At 37.5% G+C, this 23,555-nt stretch overlaps 1 protein-coding gene and 1 long non-coding RNA gene across 3 annotated transcripts in view; both read left to right on the forward strand.

The window, feature by feature from the left end:
• The window catches only part of LOC114472895 (uncharacterized), a 19,421-nt gene extending 18,303 nt beyond the window's left edge, over window positions 1–1,118 (forward strand). The window contains exon 3 of the long non-coding RNA XR_003675203.1: window positions 979–1,118. This is a non-coding gene — a long non-coding RNA (uncharacterized LOC114472895). The remainder of the gene's footprint in view (window positions 1–978) is intronic.
• A 4,024-nt stretch (window positions 1,119–5,142) lies between these two features.
• gtf3c4 (general transcription factor IIIC, polypeptide 4) lies at window positions 5,143–15,139 on the forward strand. Of its 2 annotated transcripts, XM_028462163.1 has the most exons (6): window positions 5,143–5,456; window positions 6,984–7,400; window positions 9,675–10,964; window positions 12,935–13,065; window positions 13,474–13,562; window positions 14,106–14,273. In XM_028462163.1, the coding sequence occupies exons 1-6, from the start codon at window positions 5,160–5,162 to the stop codon at window positions 14,168–14,170; spliced, it is 2,289 nt and encodes a 762-aa protein (XP_028317964.1). In that variant the 5' UTR covers window positions 5,143–5,159; the 3' UTR covers window positions 14,171–14,273. The 2 variants fall into 2 exon arrangements, with proteins under 2 accessions (XP_028317964.1, XP_028317965.1); XM_028462164.1 differs by lacking the exons at window positions 12,935–13,065; window positions 13,474–13,562; window positions 14,106–14,273 and adding an exon at window positions 15,025–15,139.
• Window positions 15,140–23,555: the final 8,416 nt, after the last annotated feature.

The raw sequence follows: 23,555 nt of genomic DNA on the forward strand, positions 1-23,555 counted from the left end.
TGTGTGTGTGTGTGCATTTAGGAAAAACAACAGGAAACATACACAAATTTACTCCAAATAAAAACACTTTTACAGAAACATAGACAAAAGGATAATAAAAATACACAAAAATATACAAAACCACAACAAATTACACAAAACAGCAATTCCACCAAAAATTGTAATTCAAGAAATTGGAATTAAAATGAAGCCCAACATAAAACACAAAATAAAAGTTTTCAAAAATACACAAAAAAGACTAATTAAACACACAAAGGACATCACCTTAACACACAAAACAATATACATACACAAAATGACTTCAAAGATGTACACAATGTTAACACAATTACACAAAATAACTGACAAAATACCGGAAACAACAGAAAAACTACAAATGTCACTGCAGACTGACAAGAATAAACAAAATGTAACACAAATGAAATAACAAAAACACATAATGACTCATGAAAGACAAACAATGCCTGCATAAATGTTGATAATGTGGCCCTCAGATCAGACCATCCCTGGTCTATATATTTAATTCTATATATTTTATTTTGCCCCCTGTTATGGCAATTTTTATATTCATCATAATATCGTCAAATGTATGTTCATGTGTACAATTTGTCATGTTTTAATACATGATGACTCCATTACTCTTTGCACTTTTGAACAGCTGAGTCATGTTAGATTAAACAGTACAGATCGTATTGTACTCAGTGCAACACAGAGTCTCTGCTGAAGGCCAAACACACGAACACACACACTATCAAGGATAGATAAGAGTGGTGTCCAATCTTCCTCATAATATACACGTCTTCATCATCCTCAAATGTTTCCACTGTTGGGCATCTGACTCCCTCCTTCTCCTCACCTCAGGGTGGAACTTTTCTGTTATCTGTATAAAAGCTTAAGCTGTGAAACTGTTAGTTAGAGTGGGTCTTGCCTTTTTGCTCTGCCACGAGCCTTTTGCCTTTCATTCTTTCAGGATGGAAGCTTCTTTTTTACTCCTTTTTATTTTATTTTATAATAAACCTTTTTTATAAAATCATCAATGCCTCACCTGGACTCCATCATTCAACCAGAGCAATAAATCATCTCTCCAATTGAGGTCAACTGCAAATTTGCCGTAACACCCCCCCCGACCATAATCCCAAACTCCGCCTATGGGGGAGGATTTAAGCATCTTTGATGGAGAAAACCTGCAGGTATCCACATGTTCTGAGCAGCAGCTTCACCAAAGCAGACGCACGTGTGCACGGTGATTTGCTCTAAATACATTTCATTATCATCATCATGATTATATCACTAATTGTGTGTTCTTGGTAATGTGCTGCAGCAGCCTCCTCCTGGGAGGTGTCTGAGAGACTGAATGATTAAAGCATGCACGATGAACCGTGCATCCACACACGCATCCCAGTGGGTTTCCTCCATGAGATACATGTAAGCTGCACATGCAGGAGGAGGGTCTGCTGAGGGGCTTTAAAGGATGAGGAGGAACCTGCAGGCAATAATGAGACAGCAGGTAGATATCAGAGACACAGGGGATTGACCCCAGTCGACCCCGTCCACATCCTCCAAAGGCTGAGTGAGTTAGTGCTGAAGAAGAAGAAGAAGAAGAAGAAGAAGAAGAAGAAGAAGAAGAAGAAGAAGAAGAAGAAGAAGAAGAAGAAGAAGAAGAAGAAGAAGAAGAAGAAGAAGAAGAAGAAGAAGAAGAAGAAGAAGAAGAAGAAGAAGGATAAAGTGCCCAGTGGTCCGTGCTGCGGACGGCCTCCTCTGTGTCCGTCTGACAGCAGAGGATAAAGTTATGGTGACAGCGTTTGATAAATGTTTAATCCAACATTTACACATCTTCAGCCTGAGATCCAGTCCCCAGTTACAGTAGAGCCCATCAAACACAAATATTACTCCAAATAAATACATATATACAGAAAAATATGATAGAAAATACACAAAAACAACAGAAAAGTATACAAAATGACAGCAAGAACACACAAAATTGATCAAAATGCACACAAAATTACAGAGGAATACATGAAGGGACAATAAAAAACTATTCAAAAATGAGTAAAGACTCAAAAGAATATACAAAATGACAACAAAATACAAAATTATTCCAAATACATAAAAAAAACATACAAATACAAAAAGGATGATAAAAAAAATACACAAAATGAGAGACAAATATACAAAATGACAACAAATTACACAAAACAGCATAGATAAACAGCAAAATTACTCCAAACACACACAAAATTACACAAAAGGGCAACTTAAAACACAAAAAGGAAAAAGAATTATGCCAAACAACCAAAAAAAACTTACAAAATACACAAAATTACTTAAGTTTAGAGAAAATAACACAAAAGGATGATAAAAAATACACAAAAATAACAGAAAAGTGTAAAAAATGACAGCAAAAACACACCAAATGTATCAAAAAGCACACAGCGATGGAGGATGAAGTGCCCAGTGGTCTGTGCTGACGGCCTCCTCTGTGTCCGTCTGACAGCAGAGGATAAAGTTATGGTGACAGCGTTTGATGAATGTTTAATCCAACATTTACACATCCTGAGATCGAGTCCCCAGTCAGAGCCACAGCAGGAGAATGAAAAATTAATCCACAACACGCCTCATTAAGAATAAATCATACGTCATTTATTCATCTCCATTATCCAAACAAAAGACGAAAAAATGAGGAATTAAAAACACGATTCCATATTTGTAACCATTTGTTTCTCCACTTGTTGATTCTATTCACTCTGAGGAGGAGGAGGAGGAGGAGGAGGAGCTTGTGACAAATCACTGCCAGTGCTGCCAGCGTGACCTTTGACCCTTCCACGCTGTTATTTATCCCAGCTATCGCCCACGGATGGGACACGTCACATATTTTCACCTTAATTAATGAGAATAAGGAACACCTCCTGGTCACACTGATGAGATGAATGATGTGCTGCTGTTTCCACACACACACACACACACACACACACACACACACACACACACACACACACACACACACACACACACACACACACACACACACTCTCCCAATGGACATCATTAAAGTTTCATATTAATCTAATCTAATTAGGATTGGGATCTGTGCGTCCTGTCACACGCTCCATGAATAGAAGTCAAACACACTGTTCTCCGTGTGCAGCGTTTGGTAAGAAAGTAGAAAGATAAACATGACTGTTTAAAGACTGACGTGAGTTAAAAAGCTTCAACGGACGGATTTCCCGAGTGTGATGGATTACAGGAAGACCAGGGGCTGCATGTACAGTAGCTAACAATGTAAATGCAAAAAAATGGCGTAAAAACACACGAAACTGCTAAAATACACAAGACCACATAAAAATACAAAAACAATCATAAGAATAGACAAAAATAACTGAAAAATATCCAAAAATACAAATAAGAGAATAATAATATACAAAATGACAAGTTACAAAATTAGTCCAAATGTGCACAAAATTACAAGAAAAATACACAAAAGGATAAAAAATATATACAATTTGACTTTATGAGCAAACCTTCGACTTTTGTCACAAAATTTAATTTTAAGTTCATTTCGTCTTTTTTGCTTTAATCTCGATTTTATTCTCGAAACGTTATTCATTTGCCCAAAATTATTTTCTCAATCAAAATTGGCCCAAATCTGCTTCCGTAATTTCTAAAAACAAAGCCATGTTTTTATCTTTTACATTTTCCAAATGAGCTGAAAATATAAATTACATTTTTCCCAATCTAAATCCATCAGTAACAATAAGCCTTTTCATACTCTCACTCTGGTTCAGTTCTTCCACAGTAGGTCAAAGGTCAAGAGGTATAAACTCGCCATGGGTGTAAGAAGTGAGTCTGACAGAGATTTTGATTATTTTTGTCGTCGATTCCTTAAAAGATGTTTTGTGCAAACGTGACATCAGTGTCCAAGGCAGAAACTTAAAATTAAATTAATTAACTTAAAGTTAGCTGCTGAAGCTAATGCTGCTAAAGCTAATGCTGCTAAAGCTAACGCTGCTAAAGCTAACGCTGCTGAAGCTAATGCTGCTAAAGCTAATGCTGCTAAAGCTAATGCTGCACACAAGCTGAAAATTCCGGTTTTGCCTGACGTTTCAATGGTAACCCAGGTTACAGTCACATTTTATAAACATGAATCAGCTGATCAGTGCTGTTTCAATTCATCAGAATCAAAAAATACTTTAAATAAATGACCAATTAACAAATCCCATGAAGTTTACAGATTATCCTAATTGATCAATTATATTCGTCAAAATAAGTCAATGGATTTTGTTTTAGCAAATGGCTACAAAGCTTAGGCTCCATAAAGTGTTCTAGGTATATTGCACTGGTATGATGTACAGTACTAAACATGATAAAAGGCCAAAATAATGGTCAGATTCTCTGTGTATTTTCACCATCTCACAGTACCACTACCATTAATTTAATCAAATAAAAAAATCAGACTCTGAGCGTTGATGCGTACACATCCATAGATTATAGCTACCAAATTTCAGCCCAAGGCGTTTAGAGTCCAGTAGCCCCGCCTAATAAAAGAGCAAATATTCAATGAAACGTGTTTGTTTAAAGATTGAATAAGTCATTGACTGCAGTATGAGTGTTACACTTGTAATATATTGTATGTCAGATAGATTAGGTCTACCTTTATCGTCAAAAAAAAGTCAGCTGAAAATCTCAGCGCATAGCAAAAACAGCATTGTGTTTACATTTTTATACCACTTGACCTATGACCTCCACAGGTCACACATGCAAACTTCCAGAGTGTGAAAAGGCTTATTAGGATTCTATTTATTATTTTTTAAGTGATCTCTGATATGTTCTGTTTTTATTTATTTATGCCCCAGGGCAGCTGTGGCTACAATAGTAGCTTACCACCACTAAGTGTGGCAATTAAGAATAATGCCTTAATTCTGTAAAGCACTTTGAGTGTCTATGATAAAGCACTGTATAAAAGCCAATTCATTATTATTATTATTATTATTATTATTATTATTATTATTATTATTATTATTATTATTATTATTATTATTATTATTATTATTATTAAAGTTCAATGCTTGTGTTTTGATTTATTAAACTTTTTGAAAAAGGAAAAGGAAGTCACACCCTTATCCTTTTCCTCTGTCTGACGTCATTTCCTGTTTACAGTAAACATGGCTGCCTCCGTGTCTACCTCCGTCTCGGAGGCAGATTTGGGAGCTGCTGCGGACCACCGTGAGTCGGAGGTGGAGCCGGAGTGTGTCCCGGAGAAGAGGGACCCTGCGGTGGGTCTGTGGTCCGCAGTGAGCGGCCTGCAGCCTCTCTGCTGGTCCGCGGACCACCGTCTGTCTGTGTGTACACAAAACTCCCTGGCTCTCATGGAGCTGATCTGTGACGTCAGCAGCTCCAAACCCGAGCTGACGCTGCACAGAACCTCCATCCCGGTACCGGAGGACCAGCACCAACTGCGGGTGAGAAGAACCGAGCCGCATCCACAGCAGAACTCCTGGTGTGTGAACTTTATACCAGCTAAGAGTGGCCAGGTTTTGGAGCAGTGCATTGTGGGATGTGGAGTCCTGTAGAATAGAGCCATAGGAGTGTTTTTACTTCATTCTTTCTGTGATTTATTGTTTCTTCTCCAGACAAAGAGGACAGAGAGAGATAAAGTCATCAAAATGATGGTCCATTGTTCTATGAATCTGTGATAAAAACATTTATTTATTTATCTGAATAATATCCACTGTTATTCAGGAACGTTTATTATTATAGTCATCTTAAAGATGGAAATCCTGGTTTTACTTAGAAATAAAATGGATTCAAAGTGACCAAAAATGGTGGAAAAGGTGGTGAAATGGGATTTTAAAAAAACACAGAAATTAGTTACAAGTTGCAAATTAGAGTGTATAAAACAGACAGAAAAAGTGGTAAAAAAAAAAAAAAGTGTCAATATTGAAACATTTAGTTTAAACTGGCAAATAATGGACATGTCAACAACGAATGTGGTTAAAATAATCATGAAATCTGGTGAAAAGAGCTTAAAAGTGACAATAATGGGTCAACATAACAGGTGTAAAAGTGGTGGAAAGGGTTTATTAGTGCTGAACATGTCTTAAAAGTGAAAAAATGTGCAGAAATGTAGCAAAAATGCATTAAAAGGAACAAAAAATACTGTATGGAAAGAACTAGTGATGAAAATAGGATAAAACAGTGGTTCACATCCTTTTTTGGATCGTGAACCTATTTCGATATCACAATTTTATGATGACCACAAAAATTTTTTTTTTCTATAATTTGTTTTTGATCACGTTTGTTACAGTGTTACTAATACTGAATTAGTGACAAATTGCACCAGCTCAGATATTTTTATACTGTATTTTATTTTAACTAGATTTATATTTGAGAAAGTTAAAGTATAGAATATATTTGGGTTTTTAAAAAAAAAAAAAAAAAATGAATTATAATAATATTAATATAATAATAATAAAATATTTTGATCAGTAATACTTTTTTAAATTAGTTATTAGACATTTCAGGTGACCTCATTTAAATTCCAGGTAACCCCAAATGAGGTCACGACCCCAACATTGAAAAACACTGGGTTAAAATAGGGAAAGTTAAATTGCAGAAAAAGGGTAAATAAATAAGATAAAATGGGCTCAAATTGTTCCGAAAATATTCTTAGTGAGAACCCCTGGTCTACAGGACTCCACATCCCACAATGCAATGTACCAAACTTTTCCAACAATGTCAATAAGAGAGACAAGTTTACAGTGGAGATCAAAACACACTTTCTAGCTGCGATTTCAACCTTTTACGTCTTTGTGACAACATTATATCATAATATGTTATATTATGTTATGTTATATTATAATAGTATATATATGGTTCTGTTTCAATCTCACACACCATTCTTTGTTTTATAAACACATTTTGAAACATCTTGATCAAACATTGGTCGTTTGGGACGTGCTTAAAGGCGTTTGTCTCTACGTTTAAAGGTCGGATCTTCAGCGGCGTTCACTAAAGCCACAGAGAAGTTCTCCCTCCATCCTGATCCCACCATCAGGCAGAACTTTCTGGCAGACAAAGTCATGAACCCGACTCTGGGCGCTCGCAGAGGGATGAAATACTCCTGCTGGTCCCCGCTGGGCTGTGACTCCGCTGGGCGCTGTCTGCTAGCGTCCCTCACCCTGGACCACCGGCTCTCCGTCTACACTAGCCACGGGCATCTCCAGTGGAACGCGGTCACTGACGTCACCAGGATGTACGGCACCAGGCTGAAGGAGCGCGGCTACGCTAGGAAGGACGACGCCCCGCCCCAGGCCAGCCTGCTGGACCTGGAGGAGCTGAGGCGGCGCTTTAGGATGCAGACGCCGCTGAGCATGAAGTGGTCGAAGGTTTACACCATCAAACAGGTCAGGGTCAGAAATGGGACATATGGCCTCAATTTAGCCAAGAATGCCCCCAAAAATCTGGTTCCACAGGTCAAAATTACCCCAACTTAGTATTATCCAGACATAATGTATATATACATTTCTTTAGAAACTGTAGGGTTGGGCAATATAAAACATATTGATATTCAAGATATATCAAGTTTCCTCTTTTGGTGATGTAGAAAATTACAATATCGCCTACTGTATATTAGAGCTGGGCAATATGGACCAAAACTCATACCTCAATATTTTTTCTCAAAATGACAATATACGATATGAATCTCAGTATTATTATTATTTTTTTTATTTTTTTATGAAGAAAGAAGAAGAAAAAATCCCTCAGTTTTTGACTCTGGCATGAAAAACAATTCAGGGTTAAAATTGCTGATGCAAAATACCACACAGGCTCATTAAATGACATAATTAACAAACAACTGCAAAATATGTTTTATGGGACAGCACGTGTGAGTGAGTTCTGTATGGAGCTTGTTTAGATGAAGGTCTGGGTTAGAAAGCACTCAGTGATGCATCTAACTGAGCTTTACATGCTTTTCTGAAAAGTAGCAAAATTAATGACTCCTAAAACAAGTATTTTAATATAAAATAAGCTGAAAAATAAATAAATATATATATATATATATATATATATATATATATATATATATATATATATATATAGCTTTTGGTGGTATTGTCATTTTCTATATTGCCAAAATAGAAAACTCTATATATATTGAGTCTTGATATATTGCCCAGCCCTACTGTATATCAACAAAAAAGTATTTAACAGTCACTGATTGTGCATGTTGTCCCACTTAAAAATATATATTAATATTAGGGCTAGGCGATATGGTCCAAAACTCTTATCTCGATTTTTTTTCCTCAAAATGTTGATATATATAATAAATCAGGATAATTTTTATTCACACTTCTTTGAAAAAGAAAGGCTGAGCTTTTCCTTTATTTGCGTTGTACATTTTAATCTATAAAAATATCAAAGCTCTAAATAATTTTTTTTTCCTAAGGCTGTGCAATTAATCAAAATTTGATTAAGATTCTGATTATTACACTCAATAATTACAAAAATAACACAATCGAGAAAAAAACAATTATTAAAAAAAATACATATATATAATAATATTTTTAAAAATTTGACAGATGTTTTATTTGCTAAATAAAGAAAGAATACAAAGAATAAATCTTGGCAAACACTGATTATTAATGCGCGGATGCTTGCACCTCTGCCCCGCCCTTAGGCTAGCCTAGCCTAGCCTGCAGGCTAACACAAGGTACGTTGTTGCTAGCGGTCTTTAAATTCTCTGATATTTGAACACTTTGAGTTTGATGATGAAAACACGTGAAAATACTTATTTTGGTGTTTGTTTAAATCAGTGTGTCTCAAATGGGGGTACACGATGGCACTACAGGGGGTACTCGAGAGAGGGGAAAATTATCAAATGAAAGCATTAAAGATATGGGGGTTTAATGTTTATATTTAGTTAACAAGGATAATCAGACTAAATATAACCAGCAACTCACAAAATAAGAAAAATATACGGAATAATAAAAAATAAAATAAAATAATAATAAATGCACCAAATGACACCAAAAACACACACACTAAGAGAGAAAAATACTTACTATTACCAGCAAAACGACAACAGACACATATACACAAAATAACAGAAAAACATACAAAACAACATAAGAAACAACCAAACGACACCAAAAACACACACAGAGAGAATAATTCAAATCATACAAACAACACACAAAAATTACAACAATAAACACAAAATGATGAGAGATTGTCTTGATTCGAACATGAACTGAAAGTTTAAGGATCAGTTTTGGTCCCACATCAGGAGGGAGATAACAGGACATTATAAAAACTATAGAAATACATCTATTCATATTTAAAATGTGTGTTATCACTCATTCATTCCATCATTATCTCTTTTTTATAGTATTCTAAGCAAAATGTGGTAGTCGACAGAAGGGGGTTCAAAAAGTAAGAGAAAGGGGTACTTTGGCCAAAAAAGTTTCAGAACCATTTATTTAAATAATATATTTTACGTTGTTTTGTGCAAAAAATAAATAGCATTTTAGTTTTAGTTGACCAATAATCGTGATTATAATTTTTTTTATAATCCAGCAGCCCTATGGCCCCAATCATTTTTAAGATGCCCTTGTTTTTTAGACTATGGGGGCCAATGTGACCCCCATAATGTGGTCTTTATTTCCTTCCTGAAACAGGTGCAGGAGGATAACTCCGTCCTGGACGAGGACATGGTTCTCCTGGCGGTGCTGATGGAAAATGGCGACCTGGTTCTGTGGAAGTTTTCACTTCCCGTGACCAACGAGTCTGATGTTGTTTTCTACGACATCATGGAGTCGGGCGTGGACCGTCCCAGCGACGTGGCGTGGTGGGAGTACGAGAACGCAGAGCGTAGGATGAGCGGCCTCATCGTGGGCAGCCAGGATGGACCGGTGAAGATCATTCCCGTGAGTCTAACGGGCGTGAAGGGCTACTCCACGCTGCGCCACCCGGTGATCCTGTGGAAGGAGAGCGACCACATGGCGGTGGAGAACCTGCGCTGCGTGGCCATGTTCCACCCACTGCACCGCTGCAGCTGCAGCCTCATCGTGGCGTCGCGCGGCTGCTACGTCTTCTGGTGTCTGCTAGTCATCTCGTCTGCCGGACTCAACGTGCACAACTCGCACATCGCAGGCGTGCACTCCCTGCCCATACTCTCTATGGCCGTCAGCCCGTGCGGGGCCACCGTATACACGTGCTCCATGGACGGCACCGTTAAGAAGCTGACGCCGACCTTCAGCGAGAGCACGTTGGTCTTCAAACAGGAGGACATGAAGCAACCTGAGAACATCGCGGGGAGGAGGATCCACGGGATCGCAGTCAGCAGCAGTGGCGCATACATGGCACTGGTGACCACGCAGGGGATGGTCGCTAACCAGCATCCTGTCACCAGGACATACCAGGTCCAGTTCATCACCCTGACGACGCCAGAAACCGCTGCCACGCTGCTGCTCAACTCCACGTCTCAGAACCTGTTCAGGAACGCTGACCTGCTGGACCTGGTGCGCTGGAAGGTTCTGACCAATGGGAACATTCCTCCGTCACTGCTGCAGCAGCTGGATCTAAGGGTCCAGGAGGTGGACTCGCTCTACTTCTGGAGGTTCAAACTCTCTCTGATGAGGATTCTTTACAAGTCTCTGCAGACGTCGCTCAACGATCAAAGTCTATCAGTAAAATACATCAACTCTAAGGTGCTGATACAAGATAAGGATGGAGAGGAGGAAAAGTGGGCGGAGCCAGAAGCAGAGAAGGACGAGAGGAGTGAGGAGGATAAGAAAGCTGAGGTTGAGGCTCAGATTAAAGCACTGGAAACTCATCTGATGAGAGAGAACATGAAGAAAGTTCTGGGCGTGGTCTACCTCAACACCTGGATCACCCCAAACATCAGCATCCCTTCCTGTGGTCTGATGGACTTCCTGTCCAGGGACGCCAATGACAGAGCAGCAGAGGTAACACTTCCTGTTTGTCTACAGCAGCTCACATAGTGTCACGCAGCAGATCAAAGCACAGATCAAAGCACAGATCAAAGCTAATGTGACTTTGGTTCGAGAAGTCGTGAAGAGTGATATAGGTGATATTGTAATTTTCTATATCGCCAAAAATAAAAATTTCACTATATCTTGAATCTTGATATATTGGCCTAGTAGAAAAAGAAAACCACTCTGAGAACAGGTGGAACCAAAGAACTTGGATGTAAAGAAACTATTTTCAGCAGATTTCCCTAATTACATCATTACTGTTTTTTAAACTAATTGAACATTGTTAATACAGTTAATTGAGTTAAATACTATCGTCATTTTTAATTATTGATTATTTGATTAGCCCTGATTCCAAGGATCTCACCAGGAATTTTTCACAGCATAAGCATGGCTCCAGCCTTACTTTAAAGCTAAAAGTTATTTGTCGAATATATATATATATATATATATATATATATACATATATATTAGGTCCTCCACTAATAAATACTCACACACACTGTAAGGACAAGAAATAACATTTTATTTAAAAGACTGATTCCAAAAAAAAAAAAAATAAAAATAAAATATAAAAAAAAAAAAAAAAAAAAAAAAAATAAAAGACTGATTCCAAAATGCACTTTTCAAATTTAACTGAGGTTTTACGTTGGACCTGCAGTAATATTGGAACACACTATATATACACTACACTACATATACACACTAAATGGAAGTCCCTTTTGTGTCCAAGTGAAACAATTATTACGACGGTACCGAATAAAAAAGAGAAAAAAACAACAGAAAATCCCCTCTACATTGCTGAAAAACTGAGCGTAGGGGGCGCCATCGCTCCTTAGGGGAGAAATTCTAACATTTAGGGCCCCTACGCTCAACGGCGCTGGTGAGAACCCTGGGATCCACGCACTGAACTCAAGTCAGAAGATGTGTGATGTGCTAAAGTTGCTAAATGTTACAACACCCGTTAACGGTGTAAAGTTAGTTATTGTTCAGCCCAAAGTGAGAGTGAGTGACAGCAGTCTGTGTGAGTGATTTATTAAATATATATATATATATATATATGCCCTCTGGGAATCACTACACACGATAAATAAATACAGAAAGATCAGCTTCCTGTTGACTGGTTTATTGACCTTCAGGTTCTAATCCTGCTTTGCTCATGAGCTGTGGATAATAACGGACGGTAACAAGGTCCCAGCTGAAGCTCGTGTTCACACTGTGCTCTATTTGTGTCATGCTTTCATTCACTTTGGTATAAAAGCATGACATTTGGCACAGATACTCTCTAAGGGCCACTATTTTGTTAAAAAGCGTTGGCCACTCATTTTCCTGCACCAGAGGTAACCTCAGTATGAGCAAAAGGGAACGACTTTGATACCGCTTTCTCCCATTGACTGAGGTTACTCCTGGTGGAGGAAAACACCAAACTTCCTCAGCCTCCTGCGGGCGCAATTTGGCCTCTAGCCGAAAACAAACCACATAATCGGACTCGGGGGAATAAAACTCATCCGCTGGTGCCACTTTTTTTTCCAGAATAAGCAATTTTTTGCACTGTGATTGAGTATTTTGCCTCTAGTGAGCACAGTTCTGACTCTACCCGGGGGGGGGGGGGGTGATGCACATATTCATACTCAGGAGGACCACACCTTTCTGCTGAGACCTCGCTTGGCCAGATCCGAGCATTTTTTTTTTTGGCTATCTTGAAAATATTGAATTTTTATATTTGTATTGTCTATTATCTGTGTTCTATTGTCTATATTCTGTGTTCTATGTGTGTCTATGTCTATATCTGTGTTCTATTGTCTATATTCTGTGTTCTATTGTCTATATTCTGTGTTCTATTGGTCTATATTCTGGTTGTTCTATTGTGGTCTATTTCTGTGTTCTATTGTCTATAGTCTGTGTTCTATTGTCTATATTCTGTGTTCTATTGTGTGTTCCAGGTTCTAATCGGACACATAAAGAAGAAGATGAACAAACAGACGTTTTGTGAACACTGCAGTCTGTGTCAGTCAGTGCTGCCATTCACTGACTACAGACAGACTGGCTGTGAAAACGGACACGTGTGGCTCAGGTATTGCTAAGCTCCTCGTTAGCGTTAGCATTAGCCTCTAAGCTAACAGTGGTAGATATTTAACCTGATGCTTCTCTGCTCTGATCTGATGGTGTTTGGAGGAGAAAACCTGAGCAGCTTTAAAACCAAGCTTCCTATTGGTGGAAGCTGTAGAGCATCATATAAATACAGTCAACCTGATTGGCTTGTAATTAAATGTAAACATACAGATGATTACGCTGCATTTACTAAACAGCCTAAAGTGTTCCTGGAGGTAGAAAACAAAAGTCTATTTTACTAGAATATTTATTTTATGTTAATGTAAATATAAAGTTAGCAACATATTCAACTACATAATATTATTTATAATAACATGTAATTAATATAACTCAATAATAATAATAATAATTGTTTGTTGTTCTTCCTCAGGTGTGTGTTGTCGTACCGAGCGTGTCAGTCGCTAACGTTCCATCGGTGTCTCCTATTGGACAGCGTTGCTAGGCTACCAGAGCCTGAAGGTAAGACATCTTTATTCCCACGCTCCCTTCATCATCATCATCATCATCATCATCATCCTGGCGCTCCTAAAGACACCATATTCATTCTGACGAGCATCTAACGGCCACAGAAAATACATTTATATGAATCTGTTTTTAAAGAAGTTCTGAGGATGAGAAACTAAACGTTTTGTGTATTTTGATGTAATTTTGTGTATTGTTTCTTTATTTTTCCGTCATTTTGTGTATTTTTGGAATCTTTTTGTATGTTTTTGAAGTTATATTGTGTATTTTTATGTAATTTTGTGTTGTGTTCTGTTGTTTCATGCGTTGTGTGTCATATTCCTTCAATTTTTTTTATTCAAAGTTTGGGGGGATTTATTTTTGGGGTGGGGCTGCACAAAATTAAACCGAGGGCTGCATTTCTAACTGGGTTAAATAAAGAGTTTGACTCCCTGTGCTTTACATTAGGTTTAGAATCCAACAGATTTTGTTTTTATTATTCTTATTATAATTAATATTGTTATTATCATTATTAACCCTTTCACTGTTGTTTTGTTGCAGATCCTGAGTGGATCAGGAAGATCCTGATGGCGTCCTGCCCGTTCTGTGACTCTCCCATGATCTGATCTCGACTCGTCTGTGCAGAGTTTCTAACTTTACCTGTTTTTCTGACTGTGATGTTGTTTTTTTTCTTAAAGAAACAAATAAAAATACTTTAATTATGTGTGAGCGCTCGTCTTTATGCCGTACCAGGAAATAGAGTTCAACTTTCTACATTCTGTTCCGTGTGTGTGTGGTGTGTGTGTGTGTGTGTGTGTGTGTGTGTGTGTGTGTGTGTGTGTGTGTGTGTGTGTGTGTGTGTGTGTGTGTGTGTGTGTGTGTGTGTGTGTGTGTGCGTGCGTGCGTGCGTGCGTGCGTGCGTGCGTGCGTGCGTGCGTGCGTGTGCACCCAAACCCCAGTTTATTTATGGACTTATTATTCCACCATAAATAAGTTCCTCATTTACTTTATGTTGATATTTCTGAACCTTTGGTGTAGTTTTTAACACACAATAAGTGGAACTTACTCCACCAGCCCCGTTTCTTTTGGAACGCAACAAATAATACACGGTGAATAAAACATGGCGTGGAAAAAGTCTGCGTACCTACTTTAATTGGCAGAGTAAAACGGTTTTGAGCTCAGTAAGGAGGGGGGCGGTACTCAGCCATTCTCTCAGATGAGGACGTTGGTTCACTAATGGAAACCAAGCAGGAGACGGAAAGAAAGAGGAAAACGTGCTTAAAGACGACGACGGCGGCGCCCAGGGACACGTTCTAATGAGATTCAGCAGTAATGAGGGACAGAACACGGAGCCAGATGTGATTCAAATTCTAATCAAGTGAGGGTGGGGGGGAGGTGGGGGGGGGGGGGGGGGGGGGGGGGGGGGGGGGGGGGGACCATTGTTAAATACAATTAACCTTTTTTTTCCATATTTGCACAGAACAAGGAGGTACAAACGCTCATCCATCGTCCGTGCTCCAGAGACACAGAGGTGGATGGATGCTGATCAAAGCTGGAGATGGACCTCACGGCTGATTGGCTGCCCAGGGCCGAGGGGGGCGGGGTTACATTACTCAGCTCAGTGCTGGCATTTCATTCTCTCCTGATTGGACAACGCTCTGATGTGTCAAAGGTTGTGGCTGTGAAATACAGAACAAAGACTCAGAGGTGACCAGTAACTATGGTTACTGTACTCTGTACTTTACTTGAGTATTTATTTTTTTGGTGACTTTTTACTTTCGACTCGTTACTCGTTACTTTTAAGGCCTTTGATGTAAAAATGTGCAAAATATTGTTTGTTTGAGCTTTTTTCTGTTCGACAGGTCCCTTAGATTTATGATTCATATTTTTAATTTTTTCTGCTCTGGGTTTAATTGAGTATTTACAGTATTTTTTTTTCTTAAAATATTTTATTTACAAGTATCATAAATCTATAATGAGTGTTAAATTCTCCAGATGTTCAAAGGAAACAGATTTAACTTGTCATGTCCAGTTTTCTACAAGTTCTTAATAAAATAAAAGATATGGAATTTTCTGGTTTAAAAACCCTGTTATTATTATTTAAGGGACAATTGTTTTACTTTGTGCCTTAAATACATTTAGTAGCATCTTTTTTTACTTTTACTCAATTTTGGGAATAGTAATAATAATAGTAATATAATAATAATTATAATAGTAATAATAATGGTCATTTTTTATCCAAGTATCTACTTTTACTTGAGAACTGAAGACAAGTATTTTTATCCACATGTGGAGAGACTGAGGCTGATGGAGAACGTCCTGATTATTGGAAGTTTTTAGCAAGTTTTGTATTGTTTTGTGTATTGTTTAAGTTATTTTCTGTATTTTTCTGTTTTGTATATTTTTTTGGAATTTTTTTGCAAGTTTTTGTTGTTTTGTGTATTTTTAAAGTCATTTTCTGTATTTTCATGTATATTTGTTTATTTTTCTGTCGTTTTGTATGTTTGTTTTAATCTTTTGGTATATTATTGTTGTCGTCCTGTGTGTTTTTGAAGTTATTTGTGCATTTCTTATGTCATTTTGTGTATTGTTCTGTTGTTTTGTGTATTTTTGGAATCTTCTGGTATATTTTTGAGTACACTTTAAGTTATTTTGTGTATTTATGGAATCTTTTGGTATATGTTTGATTTTAATGTGTATATTTTGATGTCATTTTGTGTATTATTGGAATCTTTCCCTAAGTTTTTGTAGTTGTTTTGTGTGTTTTTGTAGATATTTTGCGTATTGTGTTTGGTGTCACATTACTTCCATTTTCTCAAATAAAAATTTTCGGGGGCTGCACAATGGTAGACAGAGGGTCTCATGTCTAACTGGGTTGAATGTTGCCCCTTAAAAAAAACGAGTTTGACTATTTCAACAATAACGTTAATATTATTCTCATAACTAGATAATAATGCTGGCACGGGAACACCTTTGGATCTCCATGGATGGCCAGTGTGGGCGTCTCTACTGAGGATTGCGCCCTATCGCTTGCATAAAGGACGTTACATCAGTGTTATTTAGTGGATGCTGCTTTGATGGTTCCCTGTGAGAAGTGTTTGTGTTCCCGTCACTAACAGCTGTAGAGCTGATTCTTCTCCTTTCATATCGTCACGTGTCAAAGAACATCTCCACCACTCATCACCAGCGTCCCTCCTTCTCTTTCTCCATGTCTGTCCCTGGACTTCAAAAAGGACGTTTCTCTTTGCATCCAATATTCATGTTTCATCTGATCCATGAATCATTCATTTCACACCTTCATTCTGTCTCTCATTCCTTAGGATTTATTCAGTCTTTGCTTGTTTTGTTGAGACTGGATTCAGAACGTGATGATGATGATGATGATGATGATGATGCTGATGATGATGATGATGATGATGATGATGATGATGATGATGATGATGATGATGGTGATGATGGTGATGGTGGTGGTGATGATGATGATGGTGATGATGATGATGATGATGATGATGATGATGATGATGATGATGATGATGGTGATGATGGTGATGGTGGTGGTGATGATGATGATGGTGATGATGGTGATGATGATGATGATGATGATGATGATGATGATGATGATGATGGTGATGATGATGAGGGTGAATCCTGAGCACCAGCCTGTGCTCTCTCTCCTCTCTCTCTGCTGCTGTTTTCTATAACTTCTCTCTTATTTAATGAGATTTTGTGGCATGGAGAGGATTTAGTAGCAAACATGAGCAGCTCATCTCTCACAGAAACATTTCGTCCTGTTGATCTACTGGTGTCTGTCAGTGTGTTTATAAAAAAAAACCATTTGTCTATGTTTTTTTCTACCAGCAACGTTTAAATTATTCTTAAAGTTAAAGTTTTTTAAAGTCTAGACGACACGTTTTCTCTTCATGTTGACAACTTTTACACAATGAAATATTTTTTAAATATTGTGCACGGGCCATGCCAAAGTAATGCAGTATAACACTTAATGTGGCACGCTACAGTGAGGCTAAATTAAGTTCAGTTTAAAATGGCAAAAAATATGGTTAAATTGGCAAAAAAAATAATCATTGAAATATGGTGAAAAGAGGTTAAAAGTGATAATAATGGGTCAATATATGTGACATTAGGTGTAAAAGTGGTGGAAAAAAGTGTGTCGCGACTCCAAATGGAGTCCTGGTCCCAAGGTTGAGAACCCCTGTACTAAAGGATTGTGAGCACATGGTCTCTTATTACAGTGGAAAGTTTGGTTCAAACAAAAACAAACGCAGCAGTAGACATTCAGAATGTGTCAGTGGTAATGAAGTCAGCTACAGGCCTGTGTTTGGCTCCCCGGGACCCCTGGGGGACCCCTGGGGGCGGGGGGAAAGCAGTGACCCACGACCAGTCAGTTCGCTGCTGAGGAAGAGTATGAGGAGGAGTGGCTGTGGGGGCACTGAGGTGGAACTAATGGTGAGCAGCAGAATGGACATGGAGTGGGTGGGTGGGTGTGTGGGTGGGACGCCCTTTAACTGCTACATTAATGAAGTTGATCCTCAACATGCAGCGTGTGTTCTCCTGTCATGCTGTAATTAGACGCAGAGCTGCTTTGTGTCCACGCTTGGTTTAACACGCACCACACACACACACACACGCACAACACACACACACACACACACACACACACCACACGCACACGCACACACACACACACACACACACACACACACACGCACACACACACACACGCACACAGTCACTTTAACACAATAACAACATTTATTCAAAGGAACGACAGAAATTATCAACACTGATAAGAAACAGAATAATTTCTGAACAATTTCAGCCCATTTTTGCTTATTTTTATCATTTTTCTACAACTACACCAAACTCATCATATTTTAACATATTTTCATCACTTTTTCTTGCCATATTTTTGCTCCTTTTAATGCATTTTTGCTACATTTCTCCCATTTCTGACACTTCTACATCACATTTTAATGTCTTTTCTACACATTTTTTCCACTTTCAGACATGTTCATCACTTATAAACCATTTCTACCACTTTTACACCTAATGTCACATATGTTGACCATTATTTTCACTTTTAACCTCTTTTCACCAGATTTCATGATTATTTTTTGACAATTTAACCACATTCACATTTTTCATGCCCTTTATTTGCCAGTTTAAACTAATTGTTACGACTTTTTTTACCCACTTTAATTTGCAACTTTTTAAAATCCCATTTCACCTCATATTCCCATGATTTTTGCTCACTTTGAACCATTTTATTTGTGACAGTGAGGATGAGGAGGTTCATCATCATCATCATCATCAATGATGATGATGATGATGATGTCTTCCTGAAAGCTCAGCTCGTCTTTTAAGAACAAAAACATTTTTTTAATCATAGATTAAGTCGACAGACAATTAAAATAATTTCCTGTCGTCAAATAGTAAATATTTTTAGAAAGTTGTTTTTTGTCTCATTGAAAGAGTAAAAAGCTGTAATAATGATGATAAAGTCTCCATATTTAGGAGCTTTATTTGATGGCGTTTGATCGTGTTCCAGTGATGTAAAGCCTTCCTGTTCTTTAACGTATAAAAATCTAATTTTGGATCGTTGAAGCTGCTGTGATTGATGGACACATTCTGTTGGAACTTTGGAAGTGTGAGAACATTCTTTTCCTCCTCAGCAGATCTTAAAGTGAGTGTGAGAGACATCACAGAGGGATGAGTGACGGATGACGGATGTCTGTCTGCATCACGCTCCGCTCTCACTAACGTCGCCTTCAGGTGCCTCAGCCTCAACGTTCACTGCTAAGCTCTCCTTTGATTGGCTGCAGGCCTCTTTGTCTTTCATATTTCACATTTCATACAGGGTCGCTTTAATATTTGTCTTTCAGAGATCACAGTGTCACGTCATCCTCACCTCATCATTTTGGGTGTTTTTCTATTATTTTATACATTTTTCAGTCGTCCTGTGTCTTTTTGATTATTGTCAGTCATTTAGTGTCTTTTCTCCAATTTCATTGACATTTTCTACATTTTTTGTGTGTTTTTTTTGGAGTCATTTTGCAGTTGTTTCTGCATTTTTGTACTCTTTTGTGTGTTTGGGTCTCTATTTGTGTATTATCCTAGTCTTTTTTCATAATTTTGTTGAAATTTGTGCATGTTTTTTGGAGTCATTTTGTGTAATTTTGCTGTTGTTCATGCATTTTTCTACTCTTTCATGTGCTTTTTTGTATTTGTTCAGTAATTTTATATATTTTTCAGCCACACTGTGTCTTTTTGTTTGTTGTAAGTTATTTAGTGTGGCTTTTCTCTCATATTTTGTGTGTTTGTTGGAGTAATTTTGCTTAATTTTGCTGTTCATAAATTATTTTACTTTTTCTCGCAATTCTGTATATTTGTACATGGATTTTTTATTGTATTTTGTGTTCTTGGAGTCTTTTCTCACATTTTTGTTGACTTTCTTTGTGTTTTTGAAGTAATTTTATGTAATTTTGCTGTTGTTTATAAAATATTTGCTCTTGTGTGTGGGTCACTTTACTTTTCTAGTAACTTTTTTTGTTTATTGTGAGTCATTCAGTGTTTTTATTGCATTTAGTGTTTTTAGAGTTTTTTCTCATATTTTTGTTGAAATTTTTGTGTGTTTTTCTGAGTCATTTTGTATAATTTTGCTTTTCATCCATTTTCCTACTCTTTCACGTGTTTTGGTTTTATTTAGTGTATTTTTCTTAATTTTGTATATTTTTCAGTCATATTGTGTCTTTTTGTTTTGTTGTCTTTGATTTATTGTTTTTTTAGTGTTTTTTCTCATATTTTTGTTGTATTTTGTATATTTGTGCACATGTGTGTGTTTGAGTCATTTTGTGTAATTTTGCTGTTTATACATTTTTCTCTTTGTCTTTCATATTTCACATTTAATATTTGCCATCCTTAGATCCCACTGTCATCCTCACCTCATCTATCACAGGTCATGTAAAATTCTCTCACATGTTGAATTACGCAACGCCAACAATGGGTGACATTTATGATGTGGTCACGGCTCTGTGAAGACTTTCATCACACGGGAAAAAAGTGGACGAGTTTCCTTCTTTTGTCCTGATATTGCAGCAAATGTAGTGAATTAGACATGAAGCTGTCCTCCTCCTCCCCTTAAATTCCCCTTAAAGTTCCCTTAAAATGCTAATGATTCTGTAACACAGGTGGAATGTAACGTTTTTTAACCTCAGATGAATAAAAACGTTATTTTTCTTCTGATTTATCTGACACTGCATTAATAATCAATTATTGGTTTAAGGTTAGACAGAGTTTGATCAATAATTATCATTAGTTACAGCATCAAAAAATGATTAAAAATAAAATAATTAGACAGCACTAATAATGAGTGGTAGCATTAAAGCAAGAAAGAACAAATAGTTTGGTTTTGTTTTTCAGCTTTTTCTAAATTTTCTTGCCATTTTGTTATATTTTAGCTTTTTGTGTATATTTAAGTTTCATTTTTTTGTATTTATTTAGTAATTCTGTATATTTTTAAGCTGTTTTGTTTGTTGTGTAATTTAGTGTTTTGTTTTTTTGTTTTTTGTTTATGTTTTTTGAGTCTTTTCACATATTTTTGTTTACATTTTGTGTATATTTATTATGCATATATATGTTTTTTGGAGTCAGTTTGTGTAATTTTGCTGTTTGTCTATTCTTGGTTTCATTTTATCTGTTTTTTTTAGTAATTTTGTATATTTTTCAGTCATACTGAGAGTTATTGTTTGTTGTAGGTTATTATATATTATATATATTTAGTGTTTTTTTTCTGTCTTTTCTCATATTTTTGCATATTTCTGTGTATTTTTGTTTGTTGTGAGTCATTTAGTGTGTCTTTACTCCTCTTTTGTTGACATTTTCTATATTTTTGAGGGTTTTTTAGAGTCATTTTGTGTAATTTTGCTGTTTATGCATCTTTCTACTCTTTTGTGTGTTTGGGTCTCATTTTGTGTGTTTTTCTGTCATTGTGTGTGTTGGGAGACTCTCGTTTGGGGGCCACACACACAATCATCCGAGGGCCGCCTGTGGCCCCCGGGGTCTACCAGATGCCCATGTCAGACCTGGTCTGTCTGTCAGCCAATCAGGATGCAGCAGGGCTGATGTTGGAGGTTCAGAGAGTTTTTCACTGCTCGTGTGTGCGAAACATTTCAGGAGCTGCTTCGACAGAATGTTTAATGACTATTTTTCTGTGTTTTTTAGAGAAAAAAACAACTGCTGGTAATGACTGTGTGCTAAACCATTAGAATAAATATTTATGTGTGTCGTTATGAAATATTCATTAAGCTGGTTTTATAAAAAAAGAACAGATGACTATGGAGTGTTTGTGTGTAGAAAGCAGCACCTCCAGCACAGGAGGGCCCATCAAACAGCCCCTGGATCCAGTATGTGACCCCCCCCACCCCACCCCACCATGAACACACAAACACTGCACGCTCTCCATCCCGTCTTCATTCCTCCCTCACTTCCTCTTCATTCCATCAACCCAAATTAAGAACGTAATGAGGGACAGGTTCGTTACCGAGTGGCCCTACGATGTTTACCACTGATCAAATTATAATGCAGGCCCTGCTGTATTATTTATAAGCCAATTAGGGGAAGTGTTACTTGATTTGATGAGGAGCCGACACACAGAGTACATTTAACTAATGAAGAGCAGGAGAGTAAAGGCGTGGAGGGGTAGGAGGGGTGGGGGGGGGGGGGCTAGGATTACGTGGCTAATTGCCCTGCTTTATCTGTCTGTCACGGATAGCCATGCATATTTTAACGTTCCCAAAGACTTTGATTGTTTGCACTCGTGTTGGGGCTGTAGCAAGTAGAGCAGAGGCCAGAGTGGAGTGTAGTTAAAAACCTGCAGCATGGGGGGGGTCAGTGGAAGGTGGGGGGGGGTCTGACAGGTGTGTACAGTCAGTGAGAGGAAGTACAAACACACACATAAATAAACAAACACAGCGTGTGTCAGTGGGCCTAAATGTCCTCTTATCACGCTAACTTCCGGGAGTTATTCTGTGCATGCTAGGGCAGTGTTTCTCAAATGGGGGTACGTGTACCCCTAAGGCAGAAGTAGGCAGCTTTTATCACAGCGGGGCCACAAAAAAGTGTTTGTTTGATCAGAGTCATTTTGAGTTTTTTTTTTTTTTGCATATTTTTCAGTCATTTTCTGTATTTTTTTTTTTTGTTGTTTTGTGTATTTTTTCTGTTGCCTTTGTAAATTTTTCTGGTATAATGTAAGTAATGTATAATGATATAATGGTATTTCTATTATTCTTCAGGTGGAACTGGTTCAGTAATTAGTACATTGACATAACTAAGTTATGCAAAGATAAATAAACTCTACTTTAAAATGTAGTTTACTTTTAAAACAGCAAAAATGACTCAACCAACAAACTTTGTGACTATTTAGAGGAGCTGACATGTCCACCAGATAAATAGGATGTATAGCAGATCTGTTTCTATATTCTGAGAGAGTAGGTGGAGCTTATTACTATACTATATTTACATTTCTATGTGATGGAGTTATAGATATATTGGAAGATGAACATGGAAGAAAAATAAAGACACACCCCTCACTAAATGATTCATATCTCAAAAACTATTGATCAGATCAAATTAAACATGTAAAGTGTGAATATTGAATAATTAAGGAACATTTGGTAAAAATGTTAGAATTTTCTGAGATCAAAGTGCGTGTTTGTTTAAAATAATGATGGAATGACCCTGGTTATTTAGTACGTTCTTAAGGAGCTGATTTAAGCTGAGAACAGACGGAGTTCTGCTAAAGTTCTGCTAAAGTTCTGCTAAAGTTCTGCTAAAGTTCTGCTAAAGTTCTGCTAAAGTTCTGCTAAAGTTCTGCTCGGTCACTCCCCGCCCTGGAGAGCATCTTGGAGGATGGAGGAGTAACTCTGGATGATGAGCTTGTTGAAAGTTGAGCAGACACTTATGCTAAAAAGTGGAAACTGGAGCAACAGCATCCTT

The sequence above is a fragment of the Gouania willdenowi genome, chromosome 12, assembly GCF_900634775.1.
Source record: "Gouania willdenowi chromosome 12, fGouWil2.1, whole genome shotgun sequence".
NCBI classification, from domain to species: Eukaryota; Metazoa; Chordata; class Actinopteri; order Blenniiformes; family Gobiesocidae; genus Gouania; species Gouania willdenowi.

What these genes read in the sequence shown, in the direction of transcription:
- gtf3c4 (XM_028462163.1), top strand. Translation starts at nt 5,160, where the DNA reads ATGGCTGCCTCCGTGTCTACCTCCGTCTCGGAGGCAGATTTGGGAGCT. An exon ending in AGGTTTACACCATCAAACAG is followed by an intron (nt 7,401 to 9,674) that starts GTCAGGGTCAGA and finishes TTCCTGAAACAG; the next exon opens with GTGCAGGAGGATAACTCCGT. An exon ending in TAGGCTACCAGAGCCTGAAG is followed by an intron (nt 13,563 to 14,105) that starts GTAAGACATCTT and finishes GTTTTGTTGCAG; the next exon opens with ATCCTGAGTGGATCAGGAAG.